The sequence below is a fragment of the Adiantum capillus-veneris genome, chromosome 10 (genome assembly GCF_014529385.1).
Source record: "Adiantum capillus-veneris isolate H3 chromosome 10, ASM1452938v2, whole genome shotgun sequence".
NCBI lineage: Eukaryota > Viridiplantae > Streptophyta > Polypodiopsida > Polypodiales > Pteridaceae > Adiantum > Adiantum capillus-veneris.
In genome coordinates this window covers 163,385,362-163,402,623 of record NC_140940.1, presented here as the reverse complement: position 1 = coordinate 163,402,623, position 17,262 = coordinate 163,385,362, and the positions used below count along the sequence as shown (strand labels likewise).

At 45.4% G+C, this 17,262-nt stretch overlaps 1 protein-coding gene across 2 annotated transcripts in view; it reads right to left on the bottom strand.

Moving 5' to 3' along the window:
- DEG7 (DegP protease 7) overlaps nucleotides 1–17,262 on the bottom strand; it is a 182,703-nt gene that overhangs the window by 120,891 nt on the left and 44,550 nt on the right. For both annotated transcript variants that reach the window (XM_086522337.1, XM_086522338.1), the window contains exons 2-6: nucleotides 13,033–13,103; nucleotides 12,362–12,496; nucleotides 12,221–12,279; nucleotides 12,039–12,075; nucleotides 11,832–11,957 (exon numbers count right to left, since the gene is read on the bottom strand). In XM_086522337.1, coding sequence (XP_086378463.1) covers nucleotides 11,832–11,957; nucleotides 12,039–12,075; nucleotides 12,221–12,279; nucleotides 12,362–12,496; nucleotides 13,033–13,103 — 428 coding nt within the window. The remainder of the gene's footprint in view (nucleotides 1–11,831; nucleotides 11,958–12,038; nucleotides 12,076–12,220; nucleotides 12,280–12,361; nucleotides 12,497–13,032; nucleotides 13,104–17,262) is intronic.

Genomic DNA, 17,262 nt, shown 5'->3' with positions numbered 1-17,262 from the left:
GGAAATGCTGAAAATCAGAGGATTAGATTTTACTGGTTTTCGATGAAAATCGGTGTATTACTCATTAATTTGCTGATTTTGGATGGAATTCAGCATACAGTATGTTGTTTTTAGTAAAGAAACCCTCTCTGTAATCTCCTTCTCCTTCTCTGAGAGAGAGAGAGAGAGAGAGACTCTCAGCAGTGCAAAGCGAACCTGTCTGCTGGTCTGGTAGCGTGATGAGCACAAGGGCTCGCAGCAGGGGAGAGGAGGAGGAATCCGCATGGACTCCAACGTGGAAAAAAAGCATGGCGCTGGCTCCAACTTCTGCGTGCTGGCCACGGGCAACCACACGCCTAGTCTTCTCTTCGTGACTCCACGCGGCAGCTTCAGCGCTGGACTTTCTTTAAGCCTTCGCTGGAGAATGTGCGTTGATTTTTTTTACGCTACAGCCTTAGTTAGCGCTGGATTTCTTTTTTAAAAGGGGGGACACCCTTATTTTAATGTGGCCAGGCCCTCTTATGTGTGGGCACCTTAAATTTTTAAGGTATGTATGAAACCTGCAACCTATTAAAAAAAACCACTCACAGAGAGTGAGTTTTTACAACAAAATCCAGTTCTCGGTTCTCTGCCTCTCTCCCACCACTCCTCTCTCTCATCTGCTCGCGCTCTCACGCTCCCGCCATCACCTGCTCGCGTTCAAACGCTCACGCCGACGCGTAGAGCTCTTCGCAACTTCAACTTTTCGCGACCGAAAAGTGCAAAAAAAAGGCTCGGTTCCGCGTGAATTTTCCAGTTTTTCACGCACTTCGCCAAGGATTCCTCTAGCTCGGATGTGTAGCGTGACGACGCGCCAGGTAACATTCAAATTCCATTCACGCATGCTCTCTACACATGGATTACAAGCACTTTCCAGAGCTTCAACCAGCGTGTTACCGCTCTAGAGAACGCGAATGTTCAGACGAACCTTTGCTTGGCCTCTCTCGAAGGGGTCGTACAGGGGCTCAGTTCCCGACTTTCTACTCTCGAAAATATGGCTCAGTCGACGAATGAGCGTATTTCCGAGGACGAAACCCATCTCCAGCATTTGCGGACGCAAATTGCTGCTTTTGGGCGTTCGCAGGGTGGTCTGACTGCCACAATTCCGTACAAAACTACAAATTTCTCAGGTGAAGAGAAGGAGTGTACGGAATTGGCTGTAAATAATTGGCTACACCAGTGGACCACATACTTTGATCTCCATGGGGAGCATGATGAACAGAGGATTTAGACGATTCCTCTTTATCTGCGCAGTAAGGCGCTTACCTGGTGGCATGACATGACAGAAAAGCCTACGACGTGGACTGACTCAGGGTAGTTTTCGTACGTCGAACGGAACCTCTCGTTCCGTCCGGTCGGACCCGTCTCGTCCCGTGCGTTCCGTTCGTTCCGTCCGGTGACTATTTTCGGCAGTTTATGACCGTTGGCATCTTTTTGACCGTTTTGCAACGTCTAGTTTGTAGGCCTTTTGGAGCCGTTTGCGGGCAGTTTTGAAGCCAAATGCAAGCCCATGGCCCATGGGCCATTGCCATGCTTATTGCCCAAGGGCCAATGCCCATTGCTCAAGAGTCAAGCCTCACATGCTCTTCCTCTCCTATTTAAGCAACCCTTCCCCTTTGTTATCCAACACAACCTACAACTACAAGCTACAAGCTTTAGCCCTAAGCCTCTCAATGCTCTACCCTCTCATCTCCATGTGCTTCCATTGAAGCTCTCAAGCTCTCGAGTCTCCATTGGGTCTACCATCTCTCTCCTTCAAGCTCCCTTGGGTGACGGGTCTCTCCTTCAAGCTTCCTTGGGTCTCTCTCTCTCTCTCTCTCTCTCTCTCTCTCTCTCTCTCTCTCTCTCTCTCTCTCTCTCTCTCTCTCTCTCTCTCTAATCTATTGATACATCATACATCATACTAGTATCTACTAGCTACATACTACATAATGCCGCCTCCTCTTCATGAAGCCTTTGAGAAGCATTGCCGATATTTTGAGCGGGTGGGGGGCAAGCAAAACTCTTGCAAGTGGTGGTGCAAATATTGCCCAAAAGCTATGACCTCTTCCGTCACCCGTCTCATCATCCACTTGACAAAGATGGGAGGACAAGCGGGGCCATGTCCTAATATCCCCGAAGATATCCTTGCAGAATGCAAGAGAAAGTATCTTCCATTGAAGACACGCAAGGGTAGAGTCACCTCGGATGAGTTCGTGTCGCCGGATGTTGATAGCTCCGATTCGGAGGAAGAGGCCTCTCCAACTATGTCCATGGCTACCGGTGCCACCGCGGCCTCATGTGATGGTAGTGTCTCCTCCAAGAAGTCCAAGAAGTCCAAGGGGTCTTCAAGTGATGGTGGCCGGCCTCCGAAGATGGCAAAGCAAACTTCTCTTGCGAAATCGGTGGGTGGATGCTCCGGCCCCTTGTCTTTCCTCAAGGAGAGACAAAGAATCGCGGAAATAGAGATTGCCCGCACAGTGATTGAATGCAATCTCTCCTTCAACATTCTTCGGTTGGAGCGATGGAAGAGGATGATCATAGCAATTGCGGCGGTTGGTCCATGCGAAGGGTGGACGGGTGTGTCATACCATGACATGAGAACAAAGAAGCTTGATGAAGAGAGGGCAAGGATTGACAAGTCACTTGAGCCCGTACGTGCGGGTTGGGCAAAGTATGGATGCTCTATCCTCTCCGACGGATGGAGTGACCGCAAGAAGAGGGGCATCATCAACATTCTTGTTTCTTGTCCTCTTGGTACGTACTTCTTACGGGCGGTGGATGCGGGTTCGAGAGGGAAGAAAGTGACCGGGGCATTCATTTGGAAGCACATCCGCCAAGCCATTCTTGAGGTAAAGCCGTAAATCGAGCCTTTATGTCTTGAGCAATTTCCAATGAGTCCTATGTTTTAATTTTTAAGTTTTAACTCTTCTTGTCACAAATGCCTCTTGTGTAGGTTGGTGCGGAGCATGTCGTGCAAGTGATTACCGACAATGCTTCAAATTGCAAGGCAATGAGTAAGAGGCTAGAGAAGGAATTTCCATCCATAGTATGGACTCCATGTGCCTCTCATTGCCTTGACCTTCTCTTTGAAGGCATAGGGGAGCTAGGTTGGGTGAAGGATATCCTCAACCAAGCACTCTCCATCATCAATTTCATCAATGGCAAAGTGAGGGTGCTTGCCATTTACCGCACCTACTCCGACCTTGAGTTGAAGAAGCCATCTGAAGTCGCGGAGCGGAGCATGGGTCGACTCTCTCTCTCACACACACACAGTGAGCTTACACAGTACAGTACGCAGAGAGATGTTAGAAGGGTTATCTCCCAAATCCTTAGTATTCACAAAGAATATGTTAGTATATACAAAGAGTTAGAGGTAAGTGAGTTAGGCGGGCGGCCGGCCATATCCGCATAAGAGGCCACTTGGGCTTTAATCCCAACAACCTCCCACTTAAAGTCCAATGTGGCACTTTAAGTAACTGTAAATCTATGAACATAAATGTACAAAGATTTACATGGCTGCCATCTATCCAATGCCCAATAACTCACGACAATGCACAAAGCCCTCTCCTGGAAGTCCCTTTGTGAGTAGATCAGCAGGATTGTCCTTGGTGTGGATCTTCAGCAGTTGTATCTGCTTGTCTTCAAGTACTTCCCTAATGAAGTGATATTTGACATCAATATGCTTAGTCTTCGAATGGAACACTGGATTCTTTGCCAATTGTATAGCACTTTGACTATCACAATATAACTCTGGCATATCTGCATTGATTCCCAAGTCTGCAACTAATCTACCAAGCCAAATAGCTTCTTTGCATGCCTCATTTGCTGCAACATACTCAGCTTCTGTAGTAGACTGCGTAACACAATCTTGTAATCGAGATCGCCATGATATGGCACCTCCAGCCAATGTAAAGACATAGCCTGATGTAGATCTCCTCTTATCCAAGTCTCCTGCATAATCTGAGTCAGTGTATCCTCTAACACTCAAATCCTGACTACCATAGCATATGCGCATACTCTTTGTATGTTTTAAGTATCTCATGATACCTTTCACTGCCTCCCAATGTTTCTTGCCGGGATTTGACATATATCTGCTAACCACTCCCACTGCAAATGCAATATCCGGACGTGTAGCAATATCAAACTACCCACTGCAGACGCATATGGAATCTTATCCATTTCAGCCTTTTCTTCCTCAGACACAGGACAATCTTGTTTGCTAAGTTTCACATATGGTGGCAATGGAACACTCAATGCCTTTCCCTTCTCCATATTGAAACGTTGCAAAACCTTGTCAATATACTCTGTTTGAGATAACCAAATCGATTGATCGCCGGGTTTCTCGCACACGATCACGCAAGAAGGTCGTCATCCATGGAGTTACATCGGCTACAAGAGGCAGAGGTGCCAAGGCTACAAGAGGTAGAGGCAAAGCATCAACAACACCCACGGAGGCTCCTAGGACCTATGTGCGGCGAGGCTCCGGAAGCGGCTCTTGTGCGGCGGCCATCACTACGGAGGATAGAGAGCCTCGAGAGCCAGAGTATGATGATGAAGGCAACCTCATTAGTGATAGAGATTATGAGCCGTCATCCTTCGACTCTTGTGAGGAAGAGGATGATGTTGATGAGCAAGGCTCAGAAGAGGAAGATGAGGAAGATGATGAGAGCACTAGTGACTAGTGACTTTACTATTTAGTCTCTCTATTATGGTGTGCCACTTTTTGAGTACTTTGTAGCCCTTGCCACTTGGTCCCCCCACTTTTTTGTATCCCTTGCCACTTTTTGAGTACTTTGTAGCCCTTGCCACTTGGTCTCTACTTATCAAATTTCAATGATCATTTTGGTTTATGTAATGCTCATTCTCTTTAGTCTTTGAATCTTGACTCTTTACATTGTAGTATTGTAACTACTAACTTGTAATCTATACAAATGTCAAGTTTCTATAAGTAAGTATTAAGGCCTAAGCCTTACGTCCTTAGACTTGAGAATTATTTGTTTTTTTAAATTTGAACGTACATAACGTCATCGTACATCATAAATTTTTTTAGTTCGTTTAGTATCGCACATCATCGTACGCGTACAAAACGTACAGGACCGTACGAGACTACTATGGGCTGACTTTTGTGTGAAATTCAAGAGGGATTTCGCCAAAATGGACCCTTTGAAAGCCTATGCCAAATTGCAGAGTCTTTCAATGAAAACTCTGTCTTTTGATAAGCATACGACAGCTTTCAAAGAGGCGCTCACCTTCTGCAAGGTGGATTCTACGCACACCGTGCACATGTACTGGGGTTACATGAAGATTACCGTTGGGCCTTGATCAAGGATAAAGCCCCGACTGACGTCGAGGATGTAGTGGCAAAGGCGAGGATGTTCCATTTCATAAATGGAGCGAATTATGAGAAGAAAAGAACTGCAGACCATCAATCTGGTGAGGGTGCTTCGAGGAAGCGGCCCCGATTCCAGCATAAGTCCAAATCACCGCCGAGATCTTCTCAGGAAAAGAAGAAAGCCAGAAATGCTTCAGTTTTGCTGATGCAGTGAAGAAGGGGGGCTTGCTTCGGATGTGGCCAGACGGGTCACCAAATCAAGGATTGTCCTAAAAAGAAAAAGATGCAAAAACCGCAAGGCCGTCCTTCGGTTCAGATTCACGAGATCTCAAGTAACTTTGATGTTATTCAAGTTGAAATCCATCATTTAGCCCACAATTCATGCACAAATTGTACTTTTAGCACCAAGTGTTTGGTAAGCACGATCTTCTCCGTTTCCCCGGGAAGATCAATGGTTACGACGTGACCGTACTCCTTGATAATGGAAGCTCACACAATTTTGTGGATGCAAAATTGGTGCAGAAACTAAACCTGCGGACGCAGGACAATGACCATGAGTATCTCGTGAAGATGGCTCGTTGCGTGGATACGGATGTAGGGAATCGGATGGTTCCAGACTTGTCGCTCGAGCTGGCTGATTACAAAGAGAACCTGGATTTCCACATCATGCGCCTGGACAGAGCAAATGTTATTTTAGGAATTCCATGGTTTTATGATAAACAAGACTCATTGTATATAGACTATGTACATCACTCTCTTGTTTTTGTTAAACAGAACATGCCTCATATATATGTGTCGCTTTGTAATCAGAAGTCTGTAAATAATGGTTTTGCAAAACCAGTTGTTGCTGCTTTGGAAATGTATAAAGAAATAAAGTCTTCTAATGTTTACTTTTATCAATGTGTACCATCTGCTTGGTTTGATTCATTAGTGCATGGTACTTCTATCACTGAATTTCGTAAAAATGTTTCATGTTCTTCTGTTCAACTTGGCGATTCCGACGAATCCAATCTTATCCTTGAAATCATGACTGATTTCAAGGATGTTTTTCCTGATGATCTACCTCCTGGCTTGCCGCCTTCGAGAGGAGTAGATCATGGCATTGAGTTGGTGGTTGGAGTAACAGACTTGGACACTCCAAGTCAAGAATCAACCGCGACAGCACCAAATAACCACTTCAAAACAATTCACAGATCACAATAGATTTGCACTGGCCCGGCGGAGTTCCGTGCCTAGAGATATTGGCCCCAAAGACTGGCGCCCCTTTCGGTATTTCTTTTTATATTAATCAGTTCAAAGTACAAGAGAGTGGATCGGGATTCACTCTCAGACTCTGCGTCCAGATGCTCTGAGAAGTGAGACCCTCACCACTTATTTAAAGGTTACAAGGGATGCCGAAAAAGCAGAGCCCCAAAAGCTTGAAAGCAAAAGCAGATTCTCTCTCTCTCAATGAGAGCCAATAAAAAAGCAAGTTCTCTTTTTCTCTCTTTCTCCCAAATCATAGGAATTTTTTTTTTTATTATTTTTTTTAATAGCCTCCGCGATTTCCAAAAATTAGGGTTTTTGGCAGAAATTAGGGTTTGAAGGAATTTTAGGGTTTCTGGCAAAAATTAGGGTTTTTGCTGTCCGCCACGTCATCACTTTGTGACAGCTGGTAGTCAACCCTTCTCAAAGCAACCCTATCGGTTTAGTAAAACCGAGGAGGACGAGATTCAGCGACAGCTGAAGGATTATCTCGACAGGGGTTTTGTTCGGCCTAGCAAATCCCCGTGGGGAGCAGCCAGTGTTACTTTCTCGAAAGAAGGATAACACTATGCGCTTATGCGTGGATTACAAGGGGTTAAATAAGCTCACTGTCAAGAAGAAGTATCCGCTCCCGCGCATGGACGATCTAATAGATCGGCTCCATGGAGCGTTGTATTTTACGAAGATAGACCTGCAATCAGGCTATCATCAGATACGGATCAAACTGGAAGATATTCCTAAGACAGGCTTCCATGCGCGTTATGGTCACTACGAGTTTTTGGTCTTGCTTTTTGGTTTGACCAATGCTCCAGCTACGTTTCAGCAGATGATGAATGATCTGCTGAGACCATTTTTAGGCAACTTCGTTGTTGTATTTCTCGATGATATCTTGATCTACAGTCGAAGTTTGCCTGAGCACCTAGCGCATATACGTGCCGTTCTCGAAATACTGAGAACTGAGAAGCTCTACACTAAGGCTTCTATGTGTGAATTCTTTAAGAAAGAGCTTTTGTACTTGGGTCACATCATTACTCGCGATGGAATTCGTGTCGACCCTGAAAAGTTGGATAAAGTACAAAATTGGCCCATTCTGAAGAATGTACGCCAAGTAAAGTCCTTTTTAGGCTTTACTGGATTCTTTCGCAAGTTTATCAAGGATTACTATAAAGTTGCTGCCTCGCTTACGCAACTTTTAAAAGGAGGGGTGAAAGGGCCGAAGACTTCGGGTCCTCATCGTAAAGGTAATCCCCCTGTTGTCTGGAATGAGCGTCTTGACGAGAGCTTTCCGACACTAAAGCACTTGGTGACTACGGCCGCCGGCGCCAATATTGCACATTGTGGATCCTAGCAAACCGTTTGTGGTTGAAACGGATGCTAGTGATTATGCTATTGGTGCGGCATTATATCAGGATGGACGTCCTGTTGCATTTGAAAGTAAGACACTTTCTGACGCTGAGATGCGTTATCCAACGAATAAAAAGGAGCTTTACGCCGTAGTCCACACCCTGAGGAAATGGCGGCACTACTTATATGGCTCTACGTTTGTTGCATGGACAGATCATCACTCCTTGCGCTATATCTGTGATCAAGGTGATCTCAGAGGCCGGAAGGCTAGATGGGTTGAGCTTATGCAAGAGTTTGACTTTGAGATCCGTTATAGAAAAGGATCCAGCAATCGAGTTGCCGATGCGCTCAGCAGGATTCCTGAGGTCAATGCTTGTGGCTAAAATCTCGATGGATTTCTATCTCTCTCTCCGAGGGCTATGTCGTTCCGATGGCCATTTTGGCAAGATATGGAACGAGGTCGAAGCAGGGCATGACTCGCATACAGGCTTGGGTGGTCCGAAGACCCGAGTGAGTCGTGCTGGAGAGACGAGACAGCGACAATATTCCATTAGAGGTGGACTATTGTTCAAAAATGGTAAAGTCTGCATGCCGGAAATCGATGAGATTCGACAAAGGATTTTGTGCGAATGCCACGATGTTCCTAGCGCTGGGCACCCACGCATCCAAAGAACTTTGGCTTTGGTCAAGCGATATTTCTATTGGCCAAGAATGCGCTCTTACATAGAGAGCTATGTGAAGAGATGCGCTCAGTGTCAGGTCAATAAGGCAGAGCGCCTTAGGAAAGCTGGCCTACTAGACCCATTGGAAATCCCAGATGCCAAGTGGCAGAGTATTTCCATGGACTTCATCGTTGGTTTGCCTAATACTAGTCGGGGCAATGACGCTATTTGGGTTGTGGTCGATAGACTCACAAAAATGGCGAAGTTTATACCAACGAAGTCGACAGTAAAAAGCCATGAGTTGGCGGTTTTATTTGTCGATCATCTTTATAGGCTGTATGGTCTCCTAGAGGCATCGTCAATAATCGGGATACTAAGTTCACTGGCCGATTTTGGCAAGATGTCTTTGCTGAACTTCAGACGAAGTTGAGTATGTTGTCTTCTGACCATCCTGAGTCCGAGGGACAAACTGAGAGGATGAATCAGACGTTAGAGGACATGTTGAGAGCCTATGTCTCTCATAGGCAGTCTGACTGGGAAAGGTATCTTCCACAGTTAGAGTTTGCCTATAATAGTAGCAAGCATTCTGCTACTGGATTTAGCCCGTTCATGCTGATGTATGGATTCGAGCCTAAATTCCCAATTGCTATTGGCTTAGAGAAAGTCAAGGAACGCCAAGCTCGTGATTTCCTGTATGACATGCAGGAAATGCTCAAATTGGCTAAGGATAGTATAAGAACAGCTCGGGACCAAGTTACTACTTATACTAATCAAAAGAGATCTCCAAGGACTCTAGATGTGGGACAATGGGTGGTCTATCTGAAGATACCCAAGGATTCCAAGACTATGCGAACAGGAAAGCATTATAAGCTTTCAGCTAGATATTGTGGTCCGTTCTTGATCATAAAGAAAATTGGCCAAGTTGCCTACAAACTGGCTCTTCCTTCGGATGTTAGTGTACATCCAGTGTTTCATGTCAGCCGCCTTAGAGTAAAATTGGGCAAAGCTGATGTTGTCGTGCCTATCGAGGAAAATGTATGGCAAGATATGCAAACCGAGTATATTCCTCGAGAACCAGAAGCAGTTTTGGATCATCGTACCCATCATTCTCGCCAAAAGGCTTATGACGAGTACTTAATTAAATGGAAGGGTCAATCTGAATGGTTTGCTACTTGGGAACCTGTTAGAGCTTTGAAGGCTCAGTATCCCCACGTCATTGATGAGGACATCAATGGTTCTTAAGGGGGGAAGTATGTTATGTCCCGCTCTCACAGGAGAGGGGATCTAGCCCAGATGCTGTCGGGATGGGCGTCCAGTGTCCGGGCGGACGTAGTGCGAACCCGGCCAGTGTGGCCGGCCATTATTATAAAAGGGAGGCTAAGGCCTCATTTACAGTTATCGACCCCACTGGCAGAGTGCCAGTGGTTAGCCCGCGAGGCCACCTCGAGGAGGTGAGGCCGAGTGGTATGGGACGCCCGGTCTTACAGGTACACGCCTACGTCCTCGGACGCTAGACCCAGCATGGGGGAGCTGCCAGATGGTGGCTATGGTCGGGTGGTTCGTCTGACGCGTGTCTGTAGGCGGTCCGTGTGGCCGGGAGATCTTATCTCTTCGTTCGTTTCACATAGCCATGTCATCATCACGCGAAAATTGCCCTACTGTTTTGGTCCCGCCCTTTCTCTTCAGTGTCCGGTCATTACGCATGCCACGTCATCACGATTTTTGACAAGAGTGAAGAGCACTATGTATGCAGATGCAGAATAGAGATATCATACTGTATTTGAACTTCAATGAAGAGCCACACTCCCTATGACAACTCCTTGACTTAGGAGACCAGCACATATAGGGACGGTTTCTACTAGATATCCACGGTCACAGAGAGGTCTCTATACAGGGCCAGACCACACCGAGAGGACAGCAGCTACAAATAATAGATTATTTTTAGAGGTCTACCCTTAAATCAGCCAATACACTTGTTTCTCTTGCAGCCATACACCAGACACCAAACGAGAGTTTTCAGCCCTCAGATTTCACACAAGGTATTCCTTTGGAGCCTCAAATCATCCTAGATTGGATCAGTCTTTAAACTTCAGCTCGCAACAAAATAGATTCATTTGCCTTTCACATGTCAGCCCCGAGAGGTATCTCTAGAAGTAGTGCCAAAGTTGAGAGAAACAGAAACGGAAAAGGCAAATTCTGAGAGGGTTGAAATAGGGAAACGACATGTTAACAAGGGTGTGCTCTTCAGAGGTTGGGTTGGGAACCTGGTGTCAATCCATCTCCTTTCTTTGCCTCTCCCAACATAAGTCTATCAGTCTCGTTCTTCTACATAAGGGCAAAGAACATTCTCTAAGGAAGGATCAAGGGTACTAAGCATCCGAGGTGTTGTGTTAGGGTGGTGACTGAAACTGTGTCACATTTTATAATCTGTTGCATAGCCTGCAAAGAGTTTCATGGGGGTAACACCTTCATGCTCTAAGAATTGAAGACACCCTTCAAATTCCTGCAAAGTTTCTTCCTCCGAGATCTTCAAAAAGGGCGTGACCTGACAGCCTTTGCTTGCCTCCCAACTGCTTCACACCGTTTCCGCAGCCCTTCTGCAGTTTATCCTCAGAGCAGTAAAAGGTTTCAGCTACACAAACATATCCACATCAGACTTTGTGTTTCCAAAGGAGAGTCCATTTTGGACTTGTGCCTTGTGGAACAAGAAGCTTGTAACCAGTCAACTGGGTTCTTCCCATTACCTCCCCTCCCCAAAGGAAGAATGGATTCTTTAGATATTTCACAGCAACTATTGGAATGGAATCTCTCCAGACCATTCGACAATCTGTATCTTGCTTAAATCCGTGCTGTCTACTATGCAAAATGATTGGAGAAAGGTTCGACTACATACAAGCAGTATAATTTCCTGCGCAATTTAAGATTGTCAATGTCTCCTCTTAAAGAGAGAGTTTTTACTAGTGCACACCAAGTCCTTTGATTGGGCAAATGTAATCCTTCCACATTCACCTATTGATGTTGGCAGGGCATGTTACTGATCAGTATTTGCGGAAAAGAATTAAGTATACCAACAAAAAGCATGGCACACCCTGTTCATTGGAGATTTGATTCCCAAAAAAGCAGTGCCACCAGCCTTAATAAACTCCACAGCAACAGTCAAGCAGAAACTCAAGAATCTAGAGCGTGTAAAAGTTCAAGTGATTCAATCTTAAAGATATGAGAAGAAAGCCAGTTGAGAATCTGATTACACGTTCTAATGGAAGAAAAAAGGCTGACGCACTGGAAGTCTTGCTCCCTGCATTCAGAGCCACAGCCCGACCATGGCAATCGATAACTGGGGACCCACTTGAGCCTCCTTTCGTTCCTGAAGCAGCCTATCATTCAAAGTGAAACAATAAATAAAAGAATTTTTTCCAACCTTGCAGGCACCAAAGTTGGAGACAAGCCCAACATACCTGCATGTAGAATGTATTGAAATCATTGTATGCATCCCTGTTATAGCCACACAGAAGGCAATGTAATAAGATCGCAATACTGCACTCTACAAACATAACGAAAGTTCCACATACTTGATTATGAGCTAACACTAAGTAAAGGTCCTTGTGAGCTAACGGAGAAAAAAAAAGTTTGTGCATACTTCTTGTAATGAGGTGCGTCACGATCTAGCCGGGCCAAAGTGCCGGCCAGAATTGAAATCTGCACAAGGGAAGCCACATACAGCACAGTCATCAAGCTGAAATCATAAGTATGTACATGCTTGCAAGAACAACCACACAACCTTTTCTCCACTATCGTTGCCAACTACTCGAATTTCTAAACCAACGGTAGCCGCTTCTGGCACAAGAGGAATCTCTTCATATTGCATAAACTGCACTGAGACAGGATCAAACCGAAAGAAACCAAAATCGTGCACCTGCAAATAATGAACTACCCTTTTACCCAGTAAATATCGCAGCAATTTGAAAAAAAAAAACTTTATTAAAATATCTCCATTTTGACATCAAAAGCTGTTTAAAGAAACTTGCTTCTAGTACCCAATGAGATTCAAACCAGAAAACTTGTTAAAATATAACATAATATTGCCAACTGTCTTGTGTATTGCCACAGGCTTTATGTATGAAAATCTTTTAGGCCCAGATTCGGGCTGAGAATAAGTGTTTCTTTGAGCATACATATCACAAACATAACCTGCTAAAAAGAAAAAAAGGTAGGCACCAACAGGCTAGACAGTTGCTGAACTATCTCGAGCATACCATACCTGAAAAGCATCTACTAGGCAGAAAGTGCCACTCTTACTCTGAAGCCAGTCTCAATGGAAAGCAGAGCAAATGAAAACAAACACTATTAACGAGAAGTTGAAAGCTGTAAGTAAGTTGGCTGATTGTACAACATAGTCTAAGATAAAAATATGTGTGGACCAAGATCTCTAAACACTAAATCTATACTCACAGGATCTCGATAAAGAGGGTAGATAGGAATCTCCTCTCTATTCAAGAACATGGCTTCTGCAACGACAGGCCCTGCAAAACCATAACCAAATTGCATTTTATGTAAGCAGCAATGTAAGTAATATCCTTTGTTCACTATGTGCTACAGCATCATGTTCATTCTTGAAACCAAAACAGTAAATAACAATTCAACAGGCTAGGAAGGGAGCCTTTTCCATACATGCCACTAGAAGATTTATAGTGAGACATATCAACAATGGGTACTAGAGAGGTGGAGGGCTCTCCCTCCTTTTATGAAGGAAAACAGGGCTGCATTGAGATTACTAAAAGCCACTATGCCCTCAAGGAATGTCAAAGCATAGGGTACAAATACGAAGCTCACAAGCATAAAGCCATTACAATTGAGGCAAATCCATATGAAGAAGGAATTGAGGGTGAAGACAGAATATAGAGCTAGAAAGTAAAACTGACACCACACTAGTAAAACTGGAAATTGGTGACTAGTGGAGCCAGTTGGTTTCTTCACCGTCAATTGACGGAGAACGCTCACTGCTCTGTCCCGGCCTGCACATCCCCTCCCCCCGTTCGCGCTGCTCCTCCCAACCTCTCCCCGGGTCATTCTCACCCCCACCCCTTCCCCTCTCTGCCCGCGCTGCCCTCCCACTCCCTCCTCGCTCGCTTCGGTGTTGCCCCCCTGTTTGTCAGCCCCCGCTCCACTCGCAGCCTTTTGCCCCCCCGCCCCCCACCTTTTTTTTTACCCGCCCTCCCCCCAAACCCTTTTTTCTTATCACTGTGTCGGTCGGCCTTGCCCTGGTTCGATTGCCCTTCTGAGTGTGGGAGCAGCAACACAAGCGGAGGTGGGGTCCTCTGCCATAGAAAAACTCCAGATTCCATCGCGTGCCTGGTTTTTGCAATACGCTGGCAGATCTGCAGAAAACGCTGGCTGATATAATCTTCTCCTTGGGAGGGAGGACCTCATGCGAAAAGATGCGCCCTAGACATGAGCAGCCTGTGCTCTGATACCATGTGAGAGTGCGCGTGTGCGGAAGCGCAAGAGAGAGAGAGAGAACACAAACGGTATGTGAGGAAGAGGGGGCGATCAGCCCCCCGTGACTACCAAGGACGAAGACCCGTACAATGCCAATCGTATGTCAGACTGAGAAGTTGTCACAAAGTGATGACGTGGAGGATAGCAGAAACCCTAATATCTGCCAGAAACCCTAAAATTCCTGCAAACCCTAATTTCCGGAAATCGCGGAGGCGGAATTTTTTATTTTTTTTAAAAACTTTGATGATTGATTAATACAAAAAGAAATACCGAAAGGGGCGTCAGTCTTTGCGGCCAATATCTCTAGGCACAGAACTCCGCCGGGCCAGTGCAAATCTATTGTGATCTGTGAATTGTTTTGAAGTGGTTATTTGGTGCTGTCGCGGTTTATTCTTGACTTGGAGTGTCCAAGTCTATTACAGTGGTATCAGAGCACGGCCGATTTCTCTACTACGGGAAATCCGATCCCCAAAATTTTTTTTTCCGCGGTACCTATGGCTTCAGGCAATGATCAGTCGACTCCCTCTGCATCTAGAGATGCGGGCTGGGATCACAACAAAGATTCAGACAGAGAGTATGGCCCGCCTCGGCCTACTCAGGCGGAGCAAAGAGGAATGGAGCGTCGTCAATTGACTAGCGATGCAACAAAGATGATGCTCAATTTTGCCAAGGACCCGAAGATGGCAAAATATATGAACCAGACCTCTTTGGAAGAGGTATAGATGGAGTCGCACAGAACCATAACACCACTCCCGAAACCCGCTCTCAAGAAATCTTCTGCCTCCAAGAAATATACGAAGAAGGAACTAGAGAACGTGGTTGATGCACGGATTGCTCAGCTTTTCGACGTGCAAAAGAAAGGCAAAAAGCACGGCAAAAAGCAAAAGAAAGGCACTGACTTACCGGGATATTTGGGTCGTCGGTCAACATTTGACAAGGCAAAGAAACAGAAGAAGCGTGTTCGATTTGAAGGAGTACCCAATTCTTCTTCTTCTTCTTCTTCTTCTTTTGACAGTTCTTCTAGCTCTTCAGATTTGAGAGAAGAAGACAGAAAAGGTAAAAAGCGAAGCAGGAAACAAAGCTTCGGAAAGGGCAAGAAGAAGGCTACATCTCGCCCAGAGACTGACAGTTCTACTGAGGACTTGTCTACAGACAGCTCAGATTCTAATCATGGAAACTTTTATGCGAACAAGAAGAATTTTTACAAAGCCAACTAGTATGACTTTCTCGAAGATGAAAGCAAGAAAGTCCGAGAGTTTAAGGAAGGTGGCCACTCGATCAAGTTTGATACTTTTTCAGGATATTCGGATGCTTCGAAGGCTTTGTCTTTTTTTCAGCAGTTTGACATCGCTTTCGCGGGAGGACGCTATTCAGAGCACTCCAAGATTCGGAGAGCTGCCTCTTATTTTAAGGGGAATGCTCACACTTGGTGGTCCACGCTTCTATTAAGCAAGACTGTGCCAGTTACATGGCTGAAATTCACGAGGCTTTTTATTTCTTCTTGGTTGACTTAAGAGTTTGAGCGAGATATACGAGTTGCTTGGAACCATCTCCGGATGACCAAGAGCTTACTGTGAAAGATTCTGGAACTCTTTTCTACCCGCCTCTTCGTTCAAGAAGATCTCGTTCAGAGAACAGATTGAGCGGTTTACCTTGGGTCTACCTACAGAGATCCGAGATCACTACTTGGAACAAGAGTCAGCTTCTATTCAAGAGTTGATGAGTCATGTGAAGTGGGGCTTTGCCATTCACTCTGGCAGTCTAACCTACCCCACAGATGAGGCCATGACACAACGAGCCGAACAGACTTCTGGGAATGAAAGTAGAAAGAAAAAGAGCAACCCAGAGAAAAATGATGCACGACCCAAGCTTACTCCTGAGGAGAGAGCTCGCTTCATCAGAGAGGGGAAGTGCTTTGGATGCGGGGAACAGGGACATATCTCCGCGAAGTGCCCTATAAAGGCACAGAAAGAACAGAATGATAAAGACGACGACAGGTCTGAGAGTTCGAGAGCAGCTGAGGAATGTGGCAGAAAAGGCAGATAGAAAAGCAGAACTGGTACCACATGGCGTGGGACCTATACCGAACCTAATGAATGAAAGTACAAACTTTGCCGCTTTTGGGGCAAAGTGAAGGATCAGGAAGCTCTTTTGAAGGAGCCAAGGCCAACTTCTTTTCACTTGGAATTGGCGGCTCGATTTGGAATTACGCCCGACAAACTGACGCCATAGGCGGAGGTAGTTCGACTGGCACCAGGATGGGATGTTGCCATTACATCGAGCATCGGCAAACTTTGTTTGCAATGACGGGGGTGTTCAGGGCATGAGAGTGACGTTCTACTCCGGATCCCTTGGTACCACAAGAACTATGCCGTGGTTGACTACCGGGCCGAGAAAGCGACTGATATAAATGAAGGGCTTAGAGATTGTACTTGATGAACTTCAGTTTCTTACTCATTCTTTTGGGAGAGAACTTAACGCTGAATAAAGTTTGAATATGTTTTGACCTGATCAAAAGAACGCCAAGATTTTTCTCCACACTCATGCCAATTGCTTTTCAGAGGGCCTGAAGATCAAACCCTTGATCTGATACCTGGAAGCACGCCACCGAATCGGCCACCTTACCGTGTGAGCCGAGTACAGAATGAAAAGATTATGAGCTCAGTGAAAGACCTCTTGGAAAAGGGTCTTGTCCAGCCTAGTACTTCACCGTATTGCTCTCCAGTGTTGTTGGTTTTGAAGAAAGACGGATCTTGGAGACTGTGCATCGATTACAGCACTCTCAACGAAATCACCATCAAGAGCAGATTTCCGATTCCTAGGATCGATGATATACTTGACAGGTTACAGGGATCCTCATGCTTTAGCAGGATTGACTTGAAGAGTGCATATCATCAGATCAGGATAGCGCCAGGAGATGTCTACAAGACAGCTTTTCGGCTTAACCAATGCTCTTGCGACATTTAACCAGATGATGGATAGGATTTTTCGAGAGTACAGGCAATTTGTTGGCACTTTCTTTGACGACATCATTGTTTTCTCCAGAATGAGACAGAACACAGAGATCATCTGCTTCAAGTCTTTCAGGCATTACGAGATCACACGTTAGTGATTAATGCAAAGAAAAGTGAATTTTTCCTAACAGAGATGCACTTTTTGGGACACATTGTGTCAGCAGCAGGA